The following is a 22,087-nucleotide window of genomic DNA, read 5'->3' on the forward strand; positions in this document are numbered from 1 at the left end:
GATTATATTTTAAATGTTCCTTTGAAACAATTGTATAATATTGCTTTTTTAACTGACAAACACTAATACTTTTCTTGTATTAACAAAGACAAACAGTTAAATATTTTTTAGACTTTTTAAAGAAAACTTGTTCAGCTTAATAACTAATAATTTTTTTATATGCTGTTTGTCAAAGTTACACTTACATAGTATTTATTAAAAAATGAAGTATAAATGGCTATTCTAAAATCATTTTATTGTATTAATAAATAACAATATAATTTAAATAATTTATTTTTTTAGGTACTTAAATATTTTTCAACACCTGTTATAAAACTTCTTATAGAAATAGAATAATTATCTTTAATGGTGTAGTCAAACAAAACTAACTTATAAAACTAGATCGTCTATTAATCTCAATCCAAGAAACCAGAATGAAATACATTTCTTACTTAATTTACATAATCTGGAGGTAAGCTTATAAACAATTTTTGTTAATTACAACAAACTTGTATCATATATCAACAAAAGTACTTTTCTAACAACAGTTTAGTAAATTAAAAATTCAATACTTGCATCTAATAACGATAAATTTACTAAAACAACTCTTCAAACTATTTTTTAACTTCCAAAAAAAAACAATTACGAACGGTTACGGACTAATTAAATGTTAATTTTATCATATTACGAGCCAAAGCAACAGTTTTGGAAAGTAAATAAAAGCAATAAAAATCACAAGCTTTATTAACCGACGTTGTTAAGATTGATAATACATTTCTTTTTATCGACACTTAAGCTAATACTTTTTATATCCGTATGACGAAAAAATTGCATCTAGCTTACAAATTAATTCTATTTTTAACTTTTAAAAATTTTGAATTTGTTTATCACTAGACTTATTCACTTATTTATAAGTACAGTGTCGTAAATTTGCTGATTGTTGAAGCAAATATTTTTACTTCTGTACTTTAATGTTTTGTAATTTGTGAAACAGCTTATATAAACAGTGTCAATTTAACTATATATAGATATTTTTTAATTTTATTAATGAATAGCTGTAGAACAGTGAAAATAAAAATGATATGCTAATTTGTTTAATTACTAAAATATTTACAAAAATCATATTCTTTAAACTTAAAATTTAACAAGTTTCTAATTTGATAACCTTGATAAGCTTGCCAAACTTTAGGTGTAAATGGTAGATATTTAAATCTCCTTACTATGTATAAATGTTGAAAAAACACCACATTTTAAATTTTTACTTAATAAGTTAGAATATTCTACAAGTAAAAACTTTCTTGTTATGTTTAACTTTTAATATTTTAGGACAAACATTAGTAGTTGTTATTTTTTCTTATAACTTTGTTTGACAAAAAATAGTTCTAAATTTCTTAATTTTGTATCTTTTGTCAGCTGTTGATGAAATATTGGTTGTCAAGCAGTTTTAAAGGAAATAAAATACTGGCTAAAAAGTTTTAAATTATAATTTATACCAAGTGCTACTTTATTTACCTAACTTGTTTTTATTTAACTGGTTTTAAGCTTATTTTTTCATAGTTATAGTATTTACAATTTAAAAGAAAAAATTACTTACCCTTTAAACATAAATTTTGATACACCAGTCTCTAGTCTTAAAACTTTACGTGTTCTAAATGATTTAAAATAATTACTTTAGCAAAATATGTCCAAACAAAAAAATAAAAACAAAAGAAAATAAAAGTTTAAAATTCAGTTTTAATTGACTACATTTTACTAATAAATGTTAGAAGTTGTTTAAATTAATATTCTTAAATCTCTGTCTTTATCATAAAACTATTAATCTCACTGTTTTTAAAGTTTTATCGTTGTAATTAACTTTAAAGAAATACAGCACCTTTTTACCAGTTAGCAAAAGTTTATAATTTCTTATAAATTTAAAACACCAAATGAAAAACTTTATTTTTCTCAAAAAAAAGGAGGCTTTTATAAAAGCATTTTAAGTTAGTATACAAAGTTCTTCAGTTTTTTTTTTTTTGTATTTTTGTGTAATCAGCTAACCGTACAGTTTTGTATAAATAAGCTTAGTGATAATCTTTTACTGTTTAGGATAAACAAAAAGTTTCTTTTTGTTTCTACTTGTAAAAATCTTTTGAAAACTATTCATTTTGTAGTTTTAATAACTGTTTTATGCATAAATCGCATGTAATTTACTAAAATATTTTGTAAAAACTTAATTTTTAATTTCACTCTGAAAAGTTTTTATCGTGAGTGTTTTAACATTGAGTGTACCAATCTCTGTTTGCAGATGTTTTTTTTACTAAATTTAGAATAAAAAATACTTTTTGACCGCAAATTAGTTTGAAAACCAATAATTTTGTATCAGATTGTCCTGTTCTAAGTGAATTCATACAAACTCGCTGAAATTAATGGAATTGAATGTTTATGGTGTTATGTTGCACAATTATTAGTTTGTACTAGTTGGTGAAAGTACTTTAGCTGTTTTTTTATTGTGTAAGCACAAGGATATTTGGTAGCCGATAGTTAATATTCGAATAAGAAGAACTTTAAATGTTATATTTTTTGCACATGAATATAAAATGCGTAAAACATTTACTTTATATATGTTTTTTTATCTAGTAAAATATACTTAAACTTTAGAAACAAAAGTTTATTTTTTACAGTCTATTTTAAGAAATTATTGTTTTTATGTAAAGACAACTATGTTATGATACTTATTTACATAACTATTTAGATTAATGACAAATAATGTTATACAAAATTATAATTCTTTTTAGAAAAACGAGATTTTTAGAAATTAATTCACTAATTATTAATACCTCATAACTTTATTTAATATTATAAGGTATCAATATTTACATTTATTCGTTTGCTTTGAGCTAGTAAAATTATTATTTTACCACACTGCTGTCAGCTACTTTTTGTTCAACTAATAAAACTCGTATTTGTTAAAAAACTCTGCTAACTATATATTATATTATGTAATTTAGTAACTAATCAGCTAAACTGCACAGCTTTCATTTTCCACTAATTAACACATAAAAACAAATATATTAAACTTTAAATAAATAGTTCGTTTAATACCGTTATAAATTTTAGATTCCATTAAGCAGTTCATAAATTTAAAGTATTTTGTTTTTGTTTTTAATCCATCTAAAGTTTAGATTCTAAACTATGTTAAAAAACTTGAATAAACTTTTTTCCAAAAGTTCAAAAACTTTTCACAAAGTCATGCAAATACTCAATAAACTGTTTTCATCTTCATCTTTAAAAAAACATTGTATTTTTTTTTCTGTTACCAAAAGTATTCTAATTGTGTTTTACTGTTAAGCGTGAACGTATTATGAACTTAATAAAAGTTTTTTTTTTATTATTTTCCATAAACAACCTCAACTGTCTGGTAACAAAAGTAACGACAAATTCCAAAAACGTTAACGTTTAATTTTTACGCTAAAAAAGCTTTGATTCGGCTATACTGTTATATCGACTTTCTGCCAAACTAGGTAAATTTTCAACTTTAAAACTGCTACAGCGTCGGGTCATGCAGTGGCGACCAGCAGATACTCCGGGGAGGCGTCGGCGAGGGCCTGCACGTGAACGCGCACACGGTGTGCGGGAACACGCCGAGCTTGAGCGAGCACCAGAACCTCATGTGCCAGAAGAACGTCCACGCGGTCGCCTCGGCGCTACAGGTAGCTTCTACAGCTTTCTGTTTTTTTTTTTAAATAAGAACTAACTTAAGGAGTTTGTCGCGTTGAGTAGTACAGAAGTTATGCTTTGTACTGCAAAAAATTTTTTTTTAGTGTATTTGTTTTTCAGTCTAGGCTTACTAAATATTTAATTGTTTATTTTTAGCATTGCCTTGCTTTAGGCTATTACTTGTATAATTATTCTTTAGTCAATCTTTTTTATAGACGTATGGATATGAATTCTAAATACTATACTTATATTCTTTCCGAGATTTATAAACTCATAGTCAGCTTTAGCTTTAGAGCTTTTAATTATTTTTTATAGTTCTTTTTTACTATAGTGTAATATCAACATATCAAACTACTTAGCATGTAAAATTTACTTTTAATTATTTTAAAAAATATTAGTTATTTAAATATAAATTTAATTTTAATAAATATTAGTTTAATTAATTGTCATTTTTCATATTATAATTTAATATACAAAAATAAAAAGATAGTAAACTTCTAATAAAAGTTTCAAATAAAATTTGATAAAAAATTAATTGAAAAAACTTAAAACTACTTAGCTTTTTACTGTACATCTATAAGTAAAAAACAAATTAATTTAAAACCTAACATATTTATAATTAGCCCTCTTGTTATTTTCTACATTTTTTGAAGATTTTTGGATGCATTTTGATATAAAACTATTACAAGTAAAACAAAGTTTTCTACAGATTCAATAAATTACACTGAATGTTATTACTTTTATTAAGTAGTAATGAGAGGTTAAAACTTATACAGTATACTACCGCTTAAGTACGCACTTTTTTTGGTACGCATCACGCCTTAAGTACGCACTTATCCAGAAAGACAAAGTAAAGGATGTTATACTAGAACTTCAAGAAATTCCAGTTTTTTTGCCTAAATTTTCAATCATCAAGTTTCTCCAGATTATTTTATGTTTCCAGGTAGAATGGCCAACCTGCTGAGTTAGCCTGATACTTTGTTAACTTTTAAACTAGGGTGAGTAATCCTGAGTAGGCCAAGTGGCCTGAGATTGAGACAGTCCTGTTATTAAATGTTAATAAACTATATACTTATGTAGTGGTTGCAGAAAAGTAAAAAGAATAATGATATTTGAGCTGTAATGCTATAAAATAAATAAATCTAGACGACAAAGTTAAAAAAACCTACATATACAAAATAGTTAAGTCGTAATTTAATTTAAATGTACATACATTGATGTTTTGAAAATGTTTGGTAAACACAAAGTAGTTTTGTACTTTCCCTCTAACAAAACAAAATGTAGCTTAATATTTTTTTAAAATCATTGACTGACATTGACTTTCTATATTAAATGTATGTATTAATTATGCAGAAGCTTTTTATAGAAAAAATAAATCATTTTAAAATCTATTAAAAAATTTGCAAATTAGAATTATGTTTTAAATGTTATTTAAAATAAATGACTTGTTTATTTGGCTTAATTATTTGGTGGCTAGTTGTAAGAAAGAAAACAAACAACTAAATTTCATATTATACTATATCGTCAAAAAGTACGCACTACCCGTGCTAAGTACGCACTTTTTGGTCGGGTTCAATTTGCGTACTTAAGCGGTAGTGTACTGTAGTTGAAACATAAGGTTGAAACTTTCTAAAATGAATCAACATATTAAATGTACTAGATAAAACGTATTAAAACGTGGTTTCTTTTAATTAAAAACTTTTAAAATCTGTTCATAAGTACTTTTTGTGTATTGTAAGTTTAGAACGCTCTTTAAATAAAATCAATATCCTTTATGTATACAGCACATTTGTAAGCTCAGGTAAAAAACTATTTTTTTTTTTAACAAGATGTTAATGGCTTTTAATTTAACATTGTTACTATTTTTAATTGAATTATAATTTATAGGGAATGAAAAGAGCTATTCATGAATGTCAACTTCAATTTAAAAACGAAAAATGGGATTGTAAAGTTTTAGGTACGAAAGATGGAATAATACCATTTAACTCTCCATTTCTGAATAGAGGTAATCAAACAAAGTTGAAAATTTGCTTTATATAATAATTGTAATACATAAAACGTTCGTTTATACGTAATTAGCTTAGCTCATCAAAAAATTGTTATTTTTACTTCAAAATTGTTAAAGTTTAAAGCCTAACTTCAGCTTTAAAAATCAAATAAGAAGTTAAAAGCATAATCTAAATTAAATATGCTTATTATTTAAAATGATGAGTAGTTTACAAATAAGATGTGCCTCAGCTAGTAGCCGCAATCAAAATAATACGGACGTATCTCACCAATGACAAATTAACTTAATATAGCAGCAGCTAGACAAACGCCGTTTCTCCATAAAGCATATCAACTTGTCTGCGCATCCTTGCTGCAAATAACCCACGTTCAAACGATATACTTGCAATGAACTTGATCTGGTTTAATTAAGCGCTTTGAGTTTGTGCTTTTGGATCTTGAACTAGAAGATTTCTATCTGTTGTATAAGTTACGCGATGCAGGTTACTGCTGCTAAATGCTTTATTAGTTCTACAATTTCTAAGTTAAGAACTGCGTATAAAAACAAAATTTATGTAAGCATTGTAAAAAAAAAACTTTTCCTATAAACTAACACTCTCGTATCATCTTAATTTATTAAGTCCCCATGAAGCTAAATTTGTAAGCAAGTAGTACTAATATATTATTTTTAGAGTCTTTACAGCTACTTTAGACAAATATCACTAAACAGTTGCTAACACAGCTATACTTTATTTTTGGTTATGGTTTTACAATAAATTTGAAATGAGTTGAACAAGAAAAAAGTTAAATAATTTTTTTTTAAGTAAATACTGTTCTTTTAAATAATTTTTTATGAATATTTATGTATTTTATGTATCTATTATAGAAATTTTAGTTTAAAACTACAAAGAAAAAATAAATAAACGTTTAAACTTCAATTTTTCAAACTTAAAAACTTTATAAAAAATCAGACGAATTATTTGTTCTCTAATTTAATCTTGTAACGCAAAAACATATTTTTCGAAAAACACATGTGTTTCACCAACGGCTGTGCCTAGCACGGAATAATTTGAAATATAGGCCACAGTTCCAGACATTGCAAAACATTTAATAATATACAAAAACAAAACAGTACTCATTCAAGGTACAACATTATCATAATTCGATCTTTGTAAATTGCGCGCTTAATGACTTTTCCGTTCAGAGCTGTCGGTAGTTTTCATTACACACGTCTGCTGTGTCAAAATTGTTTCAGCACGTGAAAAAAAATATCTAAACTCACAAACAATCGCAGCAGCACAATGATCATTTTGTGCTGAGCCGAGAGAGAGCAGCTATCTGTCTTTACGTAATGCCTCTCAATGGAAGGCTGCTAAAAATAAACACACAACAAAACCCTTATTAATTGATTTCGTCGAGATGTAGCTCGAAAGTTTGTGCGGTTTGCAGCGCTCGCTATGTGTGAAGAGCCCGCTTTCAACGTGCTCGCGTGATAATTTCGCTTGTTGATACACGACCGCCGCGGCTTCCTCGCTCCAAATTATCCCATTTAACTCGCTGCCGACGGTGGCACGCATGCAGAGGCGGGAATTTTTTTTTTGATTGACAAAAAGCCGAAAGCGAGTTGTCAGGGCGGCCAATCTGGCCGGTTTAATTTGAGCGCGAGCGGTTCGCTGTCGGTTGCAAAGTGACAATCTGGACGGGATAAGCTGCCGTTTAAGCTAGTGCCAGCCCCGTTAATGCGCGAAAATTAGCCCGGCTGATGTGAGTTTGCAAATTAAAATCCAGCCATAATTTATGTAGCGTGCGGGCGGCTATTTTTAGCTCGTAATTTATTTTTGCACGTCTGCCGTGACTTTCTTTTTTTTTTGGAAATTTAAAGTGTTTTATTTCAATTTGAAAATATTTTAAGGGAAGCTTGTTATATTCAGCCAACTTTTAAGTCACTTTGTTGTTTTTGTTTAATTTTTAGGTATGAACATGTAGTATAAATTTGTTGTTCTAAGTTCAACGAATTATTTCTATACTCCTGATAGTTTTCTATTAAAAAAATATCAGTCTAATTATCTCAGATTGTTAAGCACAACAGTTATTGATTAACACTAGCATAATTATTAAAATTTAGCTTTGAAACTCAGTTAATTTTATTTACTACATTGATTTATTGGTAGTAATCGTAACAAAACACTTATATTTTATCACAAAAAAAAAACTGTTTTTATACAACAACAAATTTAGAAAAAATTCCAAAAATTAATATTTCGTTATGAATAACAGTTTTAATTAAATATCTTTATTATTAATGAAGTTCAAGTTCTAATTTTTTAACATATGAATCGAACTGTTTGCATAAAAGTTTAACACAAACTGTTTGTTCAGCTGGTTACCTTAAAAAGTTTCACGATTACTTTGACATCATCCCAACATTCCAATGGATATGACTAATTTGTTAATTTTTACTCCTAAACCGTGTCAGTGAATCACATCTCAGCTATTTGAAGTGTTTTTTCACTTTGCAAATTCGTGATCGGCTTCTCACGAAATCGTCTATTAAAAGTATTGTTTTATTTAATATATAAACTTTAACGTTGTAACCATCGTGTATGTGCGTCAACGCGCAACGGGTTTTTTGAAAAATTTAGGTTAACCATGTTTCGTTGTAGTCTGGTCAATTAAAAACGTATTAAATACCAGTTGGGGTGACAATGTTTGTACGAGTGCATTTAGCAACTGTTATAAATTAAGTTAGAATATATACAAGTTTAGTTTACTTAATTTAACTGAATATAAGTTAATATAAAACATATATGTTTATTATAATTTTTAGATATTAATAATAAAAAATCCTGACAGGTTACAAGGAAACGGCGTTTTCGTTCGCCCTGGCGTCGGCTGGGGTCACTCACGCGGTGGCGCTAGCGTGTGGGTTGAACATGATAAGCACGTGCGAGTGTCTGATGAACAAGCCGATGAGCGCCGCACAGAGAAAAAATTTTCACAAGGTGAACATTTGTGCCTGCTTGGACTATAGTGTGTTTTTTTATTAACGATATGAAAAGACTCAAAGTTATTTTTGACTTTAATGGTAGAAAAAAATTAACACACCTTTTAGGTTGTTTATGTTACCATCATTATCACAAAGTACCTTACTCAGTTTTTAATATAAAAAAAAAAACAGAAGCATCGTGGTAACCACGCGAACGAAGCGCAACAGCCGAACGGAACTGCGAGCGGGATGATTCCGAACTACTGCGACCACAACATCAACTACGGCATCGACTTCGCCGCCAACTTCCTCGACACCAACCACAGGCATCACCGTGACGACGCCATCGGCACGATGAGGTGGCACAACAACAGAGTCGGCCGCAAGGTGAGTGGCCGAAAAACTTACCACGTGATCAAGACTTTAATGATTTAGCTCATTACATCAGGGTTTCTAGATTTATTTTAATAAGGTCCTAGTTTAAACAAAAAATAAATATGGCCCTCTTCAATAACATTTCTCAAAAAAATAATCTTAAATACGCCTAAGACCTTTTTTTCGTATTCAAAATCACCTCCAGAATATCTAGTGTAGTTTTAAAATAGTAGCCTTATCGACCCCTCTCCCCGCCTTTGCAGCTTATGCCCAATGTTGGAAACCCTGTATTGCATTATCTCGCATCGCGTTATGTTTGTGTTGCTTTGTTACGGCGTCAGTTTTACGATTCTATAACCTTCCAGACTGTTTCCGATAGCATGAAGAGCAACTGCAAGTGCCACGGGTCCTCCGGAACGTGCACGGCCCAAACTTGCTGGCAGTCGACGCCCGATTTCAAAAAGGTCGCCGCAAAGCTCAAGAGCAAGTACCACAACGCGGTTTACGTGTACGAAAAAACGTTAGTTGAATATTTGCATGTTTGATTTGGATTAGAATTAGTTTTTTTCGCTGTTTAAGTGTGCAAAATAGACTACATAAATGAGCGCATGGTGAGGTAAAAAAAAAAAAAACTTACATAAGCCTATATGACACTTGTTGCACTTTCTATTGTACTTTTTTAGTTTTGGACGCAAAACTTAAAAGTGAGCTTTAGTGTTTTCCCTTTTTGTAGTCTAACTATTTTTTCATTCTACGTAAAACAAAGGTTAAGTCTAAAATTTCTGTATTTTTTGACATGGTATACAGATTATGCACTATTCAGATTTACCCAGTAAAAAGTGTTAAATGTTTATTATATTAATAAAATTTTATTATTATAAGTAATTAACTAAGAATGACGAAGTTGTTTTAAACTAGTAAAATTAAACCATAAGACGTTAGTAGATGAAGAATTAAGTTTTAATGCCAAAATAAAGACCAGGCATAAAGACCAAAATTCCTTAAATATTGTTTAAGTTCAATTGGACGTTAAACTTGTTTCCTTTACCCGGCTTAAACAAAAAAGTAAAATATCTGCTATATCATTTTCCTATAAAAACTTATGTCGTTGTTTTGTATTTAAAGCTTTTTTTTTTTTGTTTAACCTTTTTTTATTTTTACTTAAGCTAGTTTGTTATACTATTCACAATACATGTTTAAAAGCATTTCAAGCCACTCGTATAAATATTTCATAATGTATGCTAATCTACAATGTAGGCAATCCTCGGCCGCTAAGCCGCCACCAAAACAACAGAGCCTTAATGTGAACTTTGTACAAGGTAGTGGCGTTGAAACAATGCGAAAATTAAATTAACTTCCGTTTTATCGGATTAGAGGTTGGAAAGCGGCAAGGTCGGTATGAAAGCCCATGTTGATAGTTTGGCTATTTACAATAATCATATCGCTAAAAACGCTCGCAAAAAGGTATGGAAATTCTGAAAACCGCACAATGAACTATTGTTTGGTTCACGAAAAAAAAATTGAATGTGTAAAAATATTGTATGTTGTAACTTTTTTTCTACAAATGATTTTTTTATTCCCTGCCTTAGTCCCATAAACAATAGCTGCTTTCTAAATGAGTTCGGTACCAATTAATTTTATAACACTAAATTAAAAAATTGTTGGTAAAACAAACTTTTCTAAATATAGAAAAATGTGTGAAAAGTACATATTATTTTAATAAAAAAACATCTATGTTTTTGACATTGGATTAACTACAAAATACCACATTTTTAATTTAATACAATTTTAAGTAGAACTTTATAACTTGTCGAAAGCAACTATAAAAAAGTTTCATATTTTAGTGTAATTGTACATGTTTTTGAATAAACTTAAAAAATTGTTCATTGTCAAAAATATCTATAGCTTAGAACTAGTTTTATTTTATATTTACTAAATTATAACTAAGCTTTGAAATTTTAATATTCTATGTTTAATTTTTTTTACTTGGTGGTGGGCTTGAATTACTTTAGCCGTCAAATTTATTTTTGATTACAAATATTATATCAAAAACCAATAGTTTACCTGGGGTTCTTATTATTACAATTTTTTTTAACTCGCCGAAAGTAACGTAAAAATACAGGATGAAAATTAAATTTTAATTGAATATAACTAATGAAAAATAACCGTAAACAAAAAAAGTAAAAACTACCTAAATTTAAGCTAAATTCTTAAATATCAATATACAAAATTACAACTCTTACCATTTAATATTAGACTTTTAGATACTAGTCAGAGTCAATTTTCCTCTATTTTTAGAATTTTTATTTTTATAATAAGTAAGAACTAAAAAAATATAAACACAATAAAACAGCAAACTGAAAATTTTTCTAAAAATTGTAGGTAAAAACCAAACAAAAAAGTCCAGCTAATGCTATCAAAATTCATAAATCTTCATTATTTTTTGATTAAAACCTATAACTTGCTTTTTTTTTTCTGTACAAGTTCATTAATTTCTATCCTAACAAATTAGATAGAGCTTAATAACAAGTATGTTAATTCAAGAAAATATTTTAACTGAAATGTGTTGAAATAACTTTAATGTATGTTATAGAATTAGTTTAAAATACCTTTTTTTTTTTATATTAGGCATTTTACCACAAACTTTAAAAACTTTTTTAAGTTGAAGGAGATTTTCATAGAAAAAAACTAAGTTATTTTTACTAAAGTTTAACTTAAAGTAATGTTTTTTAAAATTGCAGTGAAATTTAACAGAGTTTTTTTTGAAAGTATTTAATAAGTAGTGAGAACTTACATGCCAGCAGCAATCATGTCGTTTTAACTTTAAAGGGGCAGAAGCCGCAGGAAAGATCGCAATCAAGTGCTGAAGGACAACTATTCTGATGATGATATGATCTTCACTGAAAAGTCGCCAAACTTCTGCAATCCCGATCCTTACCTCGGCTTGAAAGGAACAACTAGCAGGTTTCAACACTCATGTGTTTTTATGAGTGCATCTAATAAATTTCAAACTGCTTACAAATCAGAGCTAAGTGTACATAAAGAAAAAAGTGTTATAAAACCTGTACTGTTTTAACAATTTAAATTGACAACTTTAGTTTTGTTTAAGCTGTTTTTAAGTCATTTTTCAGCCAAACTTAAACATGGCTTTCTAACAACTAACAAGGAACGTACTTATCAAACCAACAGAAACTGCAACGCCACGGCGCCGGCCGACCGACCGGAGAACTGCGATAACATGTGCTGCAAGCGAGAGTACAAGACGAAAACCGAGACAAAATTCGAAGACTGCAACTGCAAGTTCCAGTGGTGCTGCATAATCACGTGCCAGAACTGCTCGACCACCATGGAGCACAGTGTCTGTAACTGAGTTGCAAAAAAAAAAAAGAAAAAAAGAATCCGTTGCTGGGCTCTTCAAAGCGAGGCTGGTGGAAAGTTGAAGGAGCAAGATTGTAGGGTCGGACAAGAACTCTATAAGTTGTTATTTAAAATTTTTATTTTTTCAAACTGGAGATCGATTGGTCCATTCCGGCAACTTTTTTGTTTCAGCCTTTGGCGCAAGATACACACACAATCATCAAACATTTTTTAACTTTTCTGTAACCTATTTATTTGAAATTAACCCTGGTTTTAGTAAAAAAAAGACGTGTTTTAAATTTGAAACAAAAAGCTTTTTTAAACTGATACTATTGACTATTTTTTTTGTTTTTTATCTTTTTTTATTAGCAAAGTTTTGATAATCATATCTGCTGCTTTTTTTCCTACGACCGTTTTTATCGCATTTGCATAAAAATAAATTTTAGCTACATTAGCTTTGTAAATCGACTGTTGTTGCGAATTATTTATTATAGCTATATGTGCTTCGATTGTACAGTATACTGATCTACTTGACCTTTACAGCAATGAAACAAAGGTTTTTTTAATGTTTTGGTTCCTCATTAAGTATTAAGGTAAATGTAAAAAAAAAAATTTTAACTTTAAAACTCTATTTTGTTTTTTGAAAAATATTTCATGTATTAGTAAGTATTTAGAATGAACACGTCTAAGTTAAGCAAAATTATCTAGTAAAAAAAAATATATGCTTGCCTTTAAATTAAAATCTAATAATAAACATCCTTACAAATGTTTAAACTAACTGATTGAAGTTTAAAACATTTATTATTAAATTCTAATAGTAGTCAAAGTAAAGCAACTAGATTTTCTGCACTTAAACTTCAAAGGAATCAACAAAAATATATTTTAAAAGCGACCATGAGCCCACTTTAAATTGCAACTTGTGCTTTAAAACTGTTCAGTTTAACAAAAAAAGTTGTTTCAACTGAATATTTAACCTAACAATAGTCTAAGTGAAGTTTCAATTTTTCATTTAAACTTGTGATTAAAAAGGACACTACATAAATAGCAATAAAGCTTGTAGTAGTTGTCATTAGAAAGTTGCCAAATTCATTTTGGTATATTTATTTCGAAGAAAAGTTTTGCTACGAAAACAGTTTTATAGCTAATATTTCTACCATTTTTCATCAACGTAGTATAGTGCCTATCAAAAAAAAAGTTAAGTTTATTAAAAACTCAATTATTTTGTTAATTAAAGTTACTTTATTTAAGAACGTAAGTAGTCTTCAAAGTATTGCTTGCAAAAACCTAAAATAAAAGTTTAGGTCTCATAATTGGGTTTACTATCATTTCTAACTCGCTATCATTTCTAACCCGATCACTTCTACCCCGATCACTTCTAACCCGATCATTTCTAACCCGATCACTTCTAACCCGATCACTTCTAACCTGATCACTTCTAACCTGATCACTTCTAACCCGATCACTTCTAACCCGATCATTTCTAACCCGATCATTTCTAACCCGATCACTTCTAACCTGATCACTTATAACCCGATCACTTCTAACCCAATCACTTTTAACTCGATTACTTCTAACCCGATCACTTCTAACCCGTTCACTTCTAACCCGATCATTTTTAACCCGATAATTTCTAACCCGATCACTTCTAACCCGATCACTTCTAACCCGATAATTTCTAACCCGATCACTTCTAACCCGATCACTTCTAACCCGATCATTTCTAAACCGATCACTTCTAACCCGATCATTTCTAACCCGATCATTTCTAACCCGACTTAACCTGATCATTTCTAACCCGATCATTTCTAACCCGATCATTTCTAACCTGATCATTTCTAACCCGATCTGACCCGAAAAATATTAACCCGATCTGTATTAATATGTTTGTTTATTATTGTTTTAAGGTTAGGGTTTGTTTTAAAAACAAATTAATCTCAACAAAGTTGTTTTTTGACAAATTTTAGTTAGTTTTGTATAAATTTAAATTTAATGTTCAGACAGCTTTTGTTAAAATTTAATTTTTGATATTCATTGCTGTTGGAAGTTTTTTTATTCTACGCATGATCTAGGCATCAAAGCTAAGCCACTTTAACTGAATGACACTTAACAAAGAGACGCAAATTTATATACCTTAAAGTCAAAAACTATAGTATTCTCTAATACTTATAGATTAACAGCAAAACAAATTTATACTTTAGTATAATACTAGTTGACTTATTTATGATTAGAAGGAAAAGGGTTTTAAAACATTTGGTTTTAACTCCACAATAAGCAACATTAATTAACATTAATTCTTTCATCGATCAGTGAGCTCTAATAAAACCAAACACAGTTGCACAATCTTTCAATTTAGAATTAAATTCCTATTTCTTTCCAACAAAAAAAAATTCTCCTAAAAATTCAGCAACACATATTGAGACGATTTAGTAAATTATTTCAACGATTTAGTGCAGCAATTAACAAAATAGTCTGAACTACGCACTTCTTCATTAAAAGAAGTTACATAGATACTTTTATAAGAACATACTAAAATGTCAGAATTCAAACAAATAACAAAAGTTCATGAATAAAATTTTTTCTTGTTCAAATATCAATCGGATATACACATCCTGATTTTTAGAGTTAGGTTCTTCACATTTGTGCAACCGTTTGATATTTCATTGATTTTATATCAATTGTTTTTGTTGCTTTGCCAAAGCATATTTGATCCAATCTAAATAAACATTATTGGAATAAAGGTACAGACAATTGTAAAAAAAATAAAAAAATTAAGTGCATTGACTAACCACTAAATTTAAATCCAAAGCACATTAGGAATACAAGCTAAATAACTATCTATCGAAAATATTGAAAAACCTTTTATTATTTAAAGAGGAAAGCCGCTGCTAATAAAATCAAATTATAGAATGAACCAAATTCTACATATTATATCAATGGTTTATAATGGTTTATTTTCGTGGTAATAATTATTTAAAAAAAATTTTTAAATGGATTATTAATTAACTGTAGTTATTTAGTTTTAAAAAAGAATTAGGAAAAGTATAAGTCTTCTGTATTCTAAAGATTAAATGTTAAGTTTTGATAGCTGCAATGTATGAAACATAATGAGTAATGCAGCGGTTAAAGACTATTATCTACTTTTTTTTTAAAGATATTCTATAGTTTTTACAATTAATATATATTTATTAAGTATGGAGACCAGATTAGCAAATTTAGGGCGAATTTATATGAAATACAACTTTTTAAGAATAATAATATCAGTATCTATGAAACTTGAAATAATAGACTTAACAAAATTTAGTTATCGTATTTAGTATGGTCGTTTCATTTAAAATTATCATTATAAAATTTTAAGTTCTTAAAACGAAAATGTATACTGTACAGTGTACAATAAGTGAAAAGTAGAGGTAGATGTTTATAAACATTTTGAACCCGTCATTTACTAGAACTTAAATCTAATTTTCTTTCTTTTAGCAAATGGTAAATTATATTTAGAGATTAAATAAGACATTTTATATAATAAACTTAAATATAAAAGTTAGGTGCCGAAAACTTATTATTTTGCTTTTTTTTCAAAATATGATGTATATAGAGCAAAACAAATTTATATTTATTATGAAAACTTAAAAGTTTTCAAAATTTAAAATTGCTAAACCGGTTTCTCACGAATAATAATAGATGCCTCTTTAAAAAATTTCTTGATATCTTTTAAAAGTTATTGTTTCACAGGTTTCCAAAAACACAAAAACTTAAGATTATTTAGCGATAATTAAATATGAAACATAAGCATAAGTTACCTGATAAATTTATCTATTTTTAAAACTTTTAATAAAATTGCTTTGTGTTGTAAAACTGTAGTATAGGTTTTAGTTTATAATGAAGAAAAAACTCATGACTTTTATAGAAATTTAGAGGTGCAAAAAAACACTGAGAATAAAGTCCATAGACTTCAAGCTGGCATTACTGTAATGAATAAAAAGTAAATATGTTGCGTGTAATAATTGTCGGAATAAATAGTTGATTAAAGGAAACAAAAAAACTTGATGTAGTTTTTATAAACTTCTGCTCTTAGTTATACTTAGTTTAACTGTAATTAATTTATTACTCTATTTAAAAATATTTTATCAGTACTTATTTTGTTTTTACTTACGTTATTTCAACTGTTCATAACCAAGTAAATTTTAATAAAATTTTTGTCAACTAAAGTACTAATTTAAGTCGTAATTAAAACATTTTGTATGTTATATATATTTAAGTGAAGGGTGTAAAGAAGATTACCTGGGCGAGATTTCAATGACCTCGGACTTGTTATTCAAATAAATATGTCTGTTTAATTGTTAGTTACTTTTTTGCTCTAGGACTAAGTAGGAATTAATTAATATCGTGAAATCAAGACGTTCAATCGACGTAAAATACTTTTGCGGTTTGTTATATGACATAACGGTTTTAATATCTAGGTTATACCTAAAAATCAGGCTTTTTTACTTAAAATAACAAAGGTATTTAATTTTTCCTAGTGTTTGTTTAAATTCCATTATCTTAATAGGCCTACGCAAGTTGTATAACAATTTGTAAAAGTTAGTAAAATGAAACTTAAATCTAACCTACTATAAATGTTAATACACTAGTCAGCAATAATACAACATTTACAACAGACTTACAATGTAGTTTTCTGACCGTAATATAAAAGTTTTTGTATCTGAATACTATTGTAAAGGTTTATTTTTATAAATTTGCTTATGTTAAAATTATTATAGTCACGTGAATATATTATAAGATCCAACTTAGATATAGTTATAAGTGCTACTTTAAAATCCTACGAAAAATAGTTCAAAATGTTATAAAGTAAACAATTTAGTGAATTGTATATTATTAACGAAAAACGTCTGTTAAAGTAGATTGAAAGAACAAAAAAATATGAAATATCAAAAAAAAATTTAAATTAATTGTAGAATGAAATATCAGAAAAAAAGGTGATAAAAATAAATTAAACCTATGTTAAGCTAGTACTAAAATTTAAGTTTATACTAACAATGTTTTTTACGTAACACATTAAAATCATAATGTTTTTACGAAACTAATAGAAAATAACTTTAATAATTTTATTAAGACTAGTTTGTTTTAGAATGAAATCTATATTAAAAAATAAAATATACAAGTAAAATGGGTTAGAAATGATCAGGTTAGAAATTATCTTGTTTGAAATGATCGGGTTAGAAGTGATCGGGTTAGAAGTAATCGAGTTAGTAGTGATCGGGTTAGAAGTGATCGAGTTAGAAGTGATTGGGTTAGAAGTGATCGGGTTAGAAGTGATCGGGTTAGATATGATCGGGTTAGAAGTGATCGGGTTAGAAGTGATCGGGTTAGAAATGATCGAGTTAGAAGTGATCGGGTTAGAAGTGATTGGGTTAGAAGTGATCGGGTTAGAAATGATCGAGTTAGAAGTGATCGGGTTAGAAGTGATTGGGTTAGAAGTGATCGGGTTAGAAATGATCGGGTTAGAAATGATCGAGTTAGAAGTGATCGGGTTAGAATTGAACGGGTTAGAAATGATAGCGGGTTAGAAATGATCGGCTCCCCATAATTGTCTGTATATTTACAATGTGCTTATTTATTATGCGTACTTGTTAAAAAGTTTGAAAAAAAAAAAAACTTATTTAATGTGTAAATCTCATTATTCCATTTGTTTATTTATTGTGCTACGTTGGACTCAGGCATCAAAATACTCACAAAACATAGGTTGCTATTGTTTTTAAAAAGAAAACTTCGTATACAAAAACGAGCACAAAATTTTAAAGCAATAAGATTTTACAAAGATTCTATTTTATCACACAATACTTTTAGTAATAACAGACTTCCAAGATTAACTAGTCAAAAAGGTTTAAATTTGTAAAAAAATATGTTTTTATAAAGCTAATAAAACAGTTAAAGACTTTTACGGGGAAGGCGTAGGGAAATTAAACTGTTAATTGTTTTTTAAACATTAGCAGTTTTTAATTGAGACAAAGGTAAGTTTTTTATAGTGTATTTTGCTTATGTTTCTTTTTTTTTTTGGAGTATCTATTGAAAATTACTAACAACTACTCTATTTATATCAAATGATATTGAACGAAAGAGTTCTACCTCCTCGCACAAAATTACATCCTTTGATATGTTAATTACTTCATGATTAAAGTTTTTAAATACCTCTCGTACATTATTTACCAAATTTTTAAACCTACTTAAAAAACTTTATCTTATTTTGCTTAACTTAAAAAGTTAAAACGCATATCGATTAACAAGGTATTCATCTTTAACCACCAGAAAAATATTTTCACTCATTAACTTATCATTTTATGTATAAAAAGAAGTTACTTATCAAACAAAAAAAAACGAGCTTGATTTAGTTTATGTTAAATTTGAGCAAATACTTTTTATTTTTTAAATCATGCATTAAACTGATAGCTGTAGTAAATACCTATCCGTGATGTGCGACTCGATAACCGAAATATTCTTCGTGCACCAGGTTCTAAAACCCAATGTTTTGAGTGTTTTTTTTTTGTCATTGAATAAAATAATATTTGTAACCTTGATTGTTAGCCTACCTAATTGGTCAAAAATAAGTATTTATTAAATTTATATTTAAGACTAAAACTTATCAAAAAAAAGAATCAAATATATTCTTCAAAAATTACACATTTTAGTTTTTTAACTGTAAAAATACGTCATAATTTTTTAACAAAAATCTTCTAAAATGTTAGCGCTTGCCCGTCCTAAACGTTTTATATACATTTTATTTTTTGTTGTCCATTGTGTAGTTGAAAATGAAGAAACTTTGAAAAAAGTTTTCATTGCTGATTCTTTGAAAACTATGTTTCAAATGTAGAAATAATTTAAAATGTTTTGGTGTCAATATAATGCACAGCTTGTCTCATAACAGTTAGTTTTTTATCGATAATTTCAGTAAAATTACTATTTTAAGCCTACATTAAATAATCAGATGATAGCATAGTGAACGTAACGTAATTAAGATTTTGTAGTCGAAAAAATATAGTATATAATTTGTGTATAACTTAAATTTGGCTTCATGACAATAATTTCAAAGTACCTAATAGGCTTACAATGTTTACTTGTGGTAATTTGATACCAGAGTACAGGGTGCCAAAATAAAACTTTCATCAGCAACTGTTGAAGAAAATTCAAAATCATAAAAATAAAATTATTAAAAATTAGTTTATAAATTAATTTAAATATTTTAAAATTCCATAAACTATTGAGCGAATGGTGTTATAGTTGAAATTTGTTTAAAACTGTGAACAAGAAGCTTTTTTCGAGCACTAGTAAATCAATATTTTTTAAAGTTAAGCTTTTAATTTTTATTTTTTTTAAAACAGCTTTTTTTCCGGTAAATGAAAATTTGTAACAATATAAACTAAATTTCGGAGGATATTTAATTCTCAGTGATAAAGCCTTGTTTGTGGATATATTTCTGCGGAAAGTAACCCTTCATTGTAAATACCTTTTGCTTAGTGGTCAACAGCATCTCCCATATAAAATTTTGTAGACTTTTACATTAATCTAATAACTATTGAGTGGTTAACTAATTAAAATTTTATTCAATCGTATGTGATGAACGTTCTAAATTATGTCACTCTGTATAATGATGACCAACTTGCATCTTTGAAGAAAAGTGTTATTGAATTAGCACAAGTAAGCGTCAAACCTGTTTATTTTTGGGACATTTCTTATGAAATTCTTTCTTTAGTTGGAAAATTTAACTTAAGCTATATGATGAAGTTAACAAACTTGCATAGAAATACTTAGCATTAAAGACTGCATTGTAGTAAATAACAATTATTTCGTTAACATAATTAATCAATACACTTTTTTTTTCTTACGAAAGATATAACTACACTACAGGAGCAAAGCATGTTCAAAAACATTACTAAGCTGCAAATCTAAAAATTACATCTAGTGGTCAACCAGATCTAGCCGAATAAATCCTTTTTAGATCTAGATCCGAACTGACACTAATCTATTAAAATATCCGGTATTAAGTTAAAAAAAATATCTGAATCCTATTTTTTTAGATCCTCATGTTATGAATCCGGTAGATCGCATAGTTTATTTTTACTCGTTTTAGCTTCTTCCAGTTTTATTAAATCGCTTTAAAAAAATTAAGTCTTTTAGCAGTCTACACGGGGTACTTAAACTTACATTAGATACTAGGGAAAAAACTTTACATTTGAAAGTTCATGGTGAAGAGCGAAAAAGGGTTTTTAGGCTTATCTAAGAGAAGTTTTAGAACTTAAACTAAATATTACGCCAAGATTTTCTAAATTTTATAAGTTTCGGCCGGATACTAATTAGAAAATAAGATTCTGTACGCTCTAGAGTAGGGGTGGGCAACGTACGGCCCGCGGGCCGGATCCGGCCCGCAGAGTGAAAATGACCGGCCCCCAAACCTTTTTTAATTTTAAATGGAATCCGGCCCGCGGACAACATTGATCCGGCCCGCAAGTGGATGATCCGGCCCGCTAAGCATTTTCAAAATTTATATAAAGTTTGGCCAGCCAATTTAATTATTACAAAACTTGTACAAAACCTTTTTTGAACTATTTCATTAAACAAAACTGTAAGACTTTGACCCTGAAAACGTTTGTTAAAATGGCTTATTATTTTGTGGTGATAAAACACTATTTTGTTATAGTATCTTGTTCTGTTTCAAGTCAACTGAAGTAATCTTTTCTCAAATTATCCAAAAGCAATACCATTTGCACTTTTTCTGCCATTGTTTTTCATTAAGGACTTTTTGATTAATTATATGGTTAAGTTTAGTGATGACCATTTGCTGACAATAGTTTCACTTGATAATAAGTTTGGTCGTCGTTTTGCAGACTTTTAACAATGAAGTGAAGAATTCGACATTATTTCATCACCGTCGACGTTTGACACCGAAAATGTACTTAGTAATATTGTTAGAACTGTTGAATTTCAATGTGGCAGTATACAAAAAGAAAAATTCAAAACTGAAAAATTGACAGATTTTATGATTTACTTAATAAGTAAAAGTTTGTTAATTTAAAAAAGATGACAATGAAGTTATTTCTTCTGTTTAAGTCTACATATTTTTGCAAACAAACTTTCTTAACCATGTATATAAACAAAAGTAAGCTGCCTTCAAATCTTACTGATACCAATTTGCAGTCATTAATGAGAATATATACTTCAAATAAACTTAAAGATTTTAAACAACTTGTTATAAACTTTTATGATCCAAAAATGTCTCATAGATTTCTTTTTAGTGTAATTATTCTTGCTAAATTCTTTAAACTTAACATTTAAAGCATAATGTGACAATTTTATGTTTTAGTTTTTCGTTTAGTAATATTTTCACTAGTGAAATCGATCTTAATCTAAAAGTCTACTAAACTAAAATGTTTGTTATGCTAAAAATATATATTAATTTCTTTTTTGTTTCAATATTTCGTTATTTTATGTTAGTACTCTTATTTAAGTATTTTAGGTGCACTGTTTGATTAATATTTTTAAAGTACAGAATTTAGTTAAATTTCGTAAGTTAATTATAACTATTTGATATTTTGAAAATAAAAGTGTTAAAATTTCAAGCCAAAGTAATTTGTTACTTAGGCTTAACTGTTTTTTAAATAAGTTGTTGAGAAAATTTAAAATCAAACATATAATTTTTGTTGCTTTTATAAGATTTTT

General features: G+C 28.1%; 1 protein-coding gene across 1 annotated transcript; it reads left to right on the forward strand.

Moving 5' to 3' along the window:
* The first annotated feature begins 294 nt into the window (after positions 1-294).
* LOC145842329 (protein Wnt-10a-like) lies at positions 295-12,733 on the forward strand. The gene is made up of 8 exons (XM_082949754.1): positions 295-451; positions 3,509-3,668; positions 5,563-5,680; positions 8,515-8,663; positions 8,840-9,034; positions 9,388-9,542; positions 11,852-11,986; positions 12,212-12,733. The coding sequence occupies exons 1-8, from the start codon at positions 414-416 to the stop codon at positions 12,390-12,392; spliced, it is 1,131 nt and encodes a 376-aa protein (XP_082805880.1). The 5' UTR covers positions 295-413; the 3' UTR covers positions 12,393-12,733.
* The last annotated feature ends 9,354 nt before the right edge of the window (positions 12,734-22,087 follow it).

This window comes from Thalia democratica, chromosome 8 (genome assembly GCF_965202585.1).
Source record: "Thalia democratica chromosome 8, ktThaDemo2.hap1.1, whole genome shotgun sequence".
In the NCBI taxonomy this organism is placed as follows: domain Eukaryota; kingdom Metazoa; phylum Chordata; class Thaliacea; order Salpida; family Salpidae; genus Thalia; species Thalia democratica.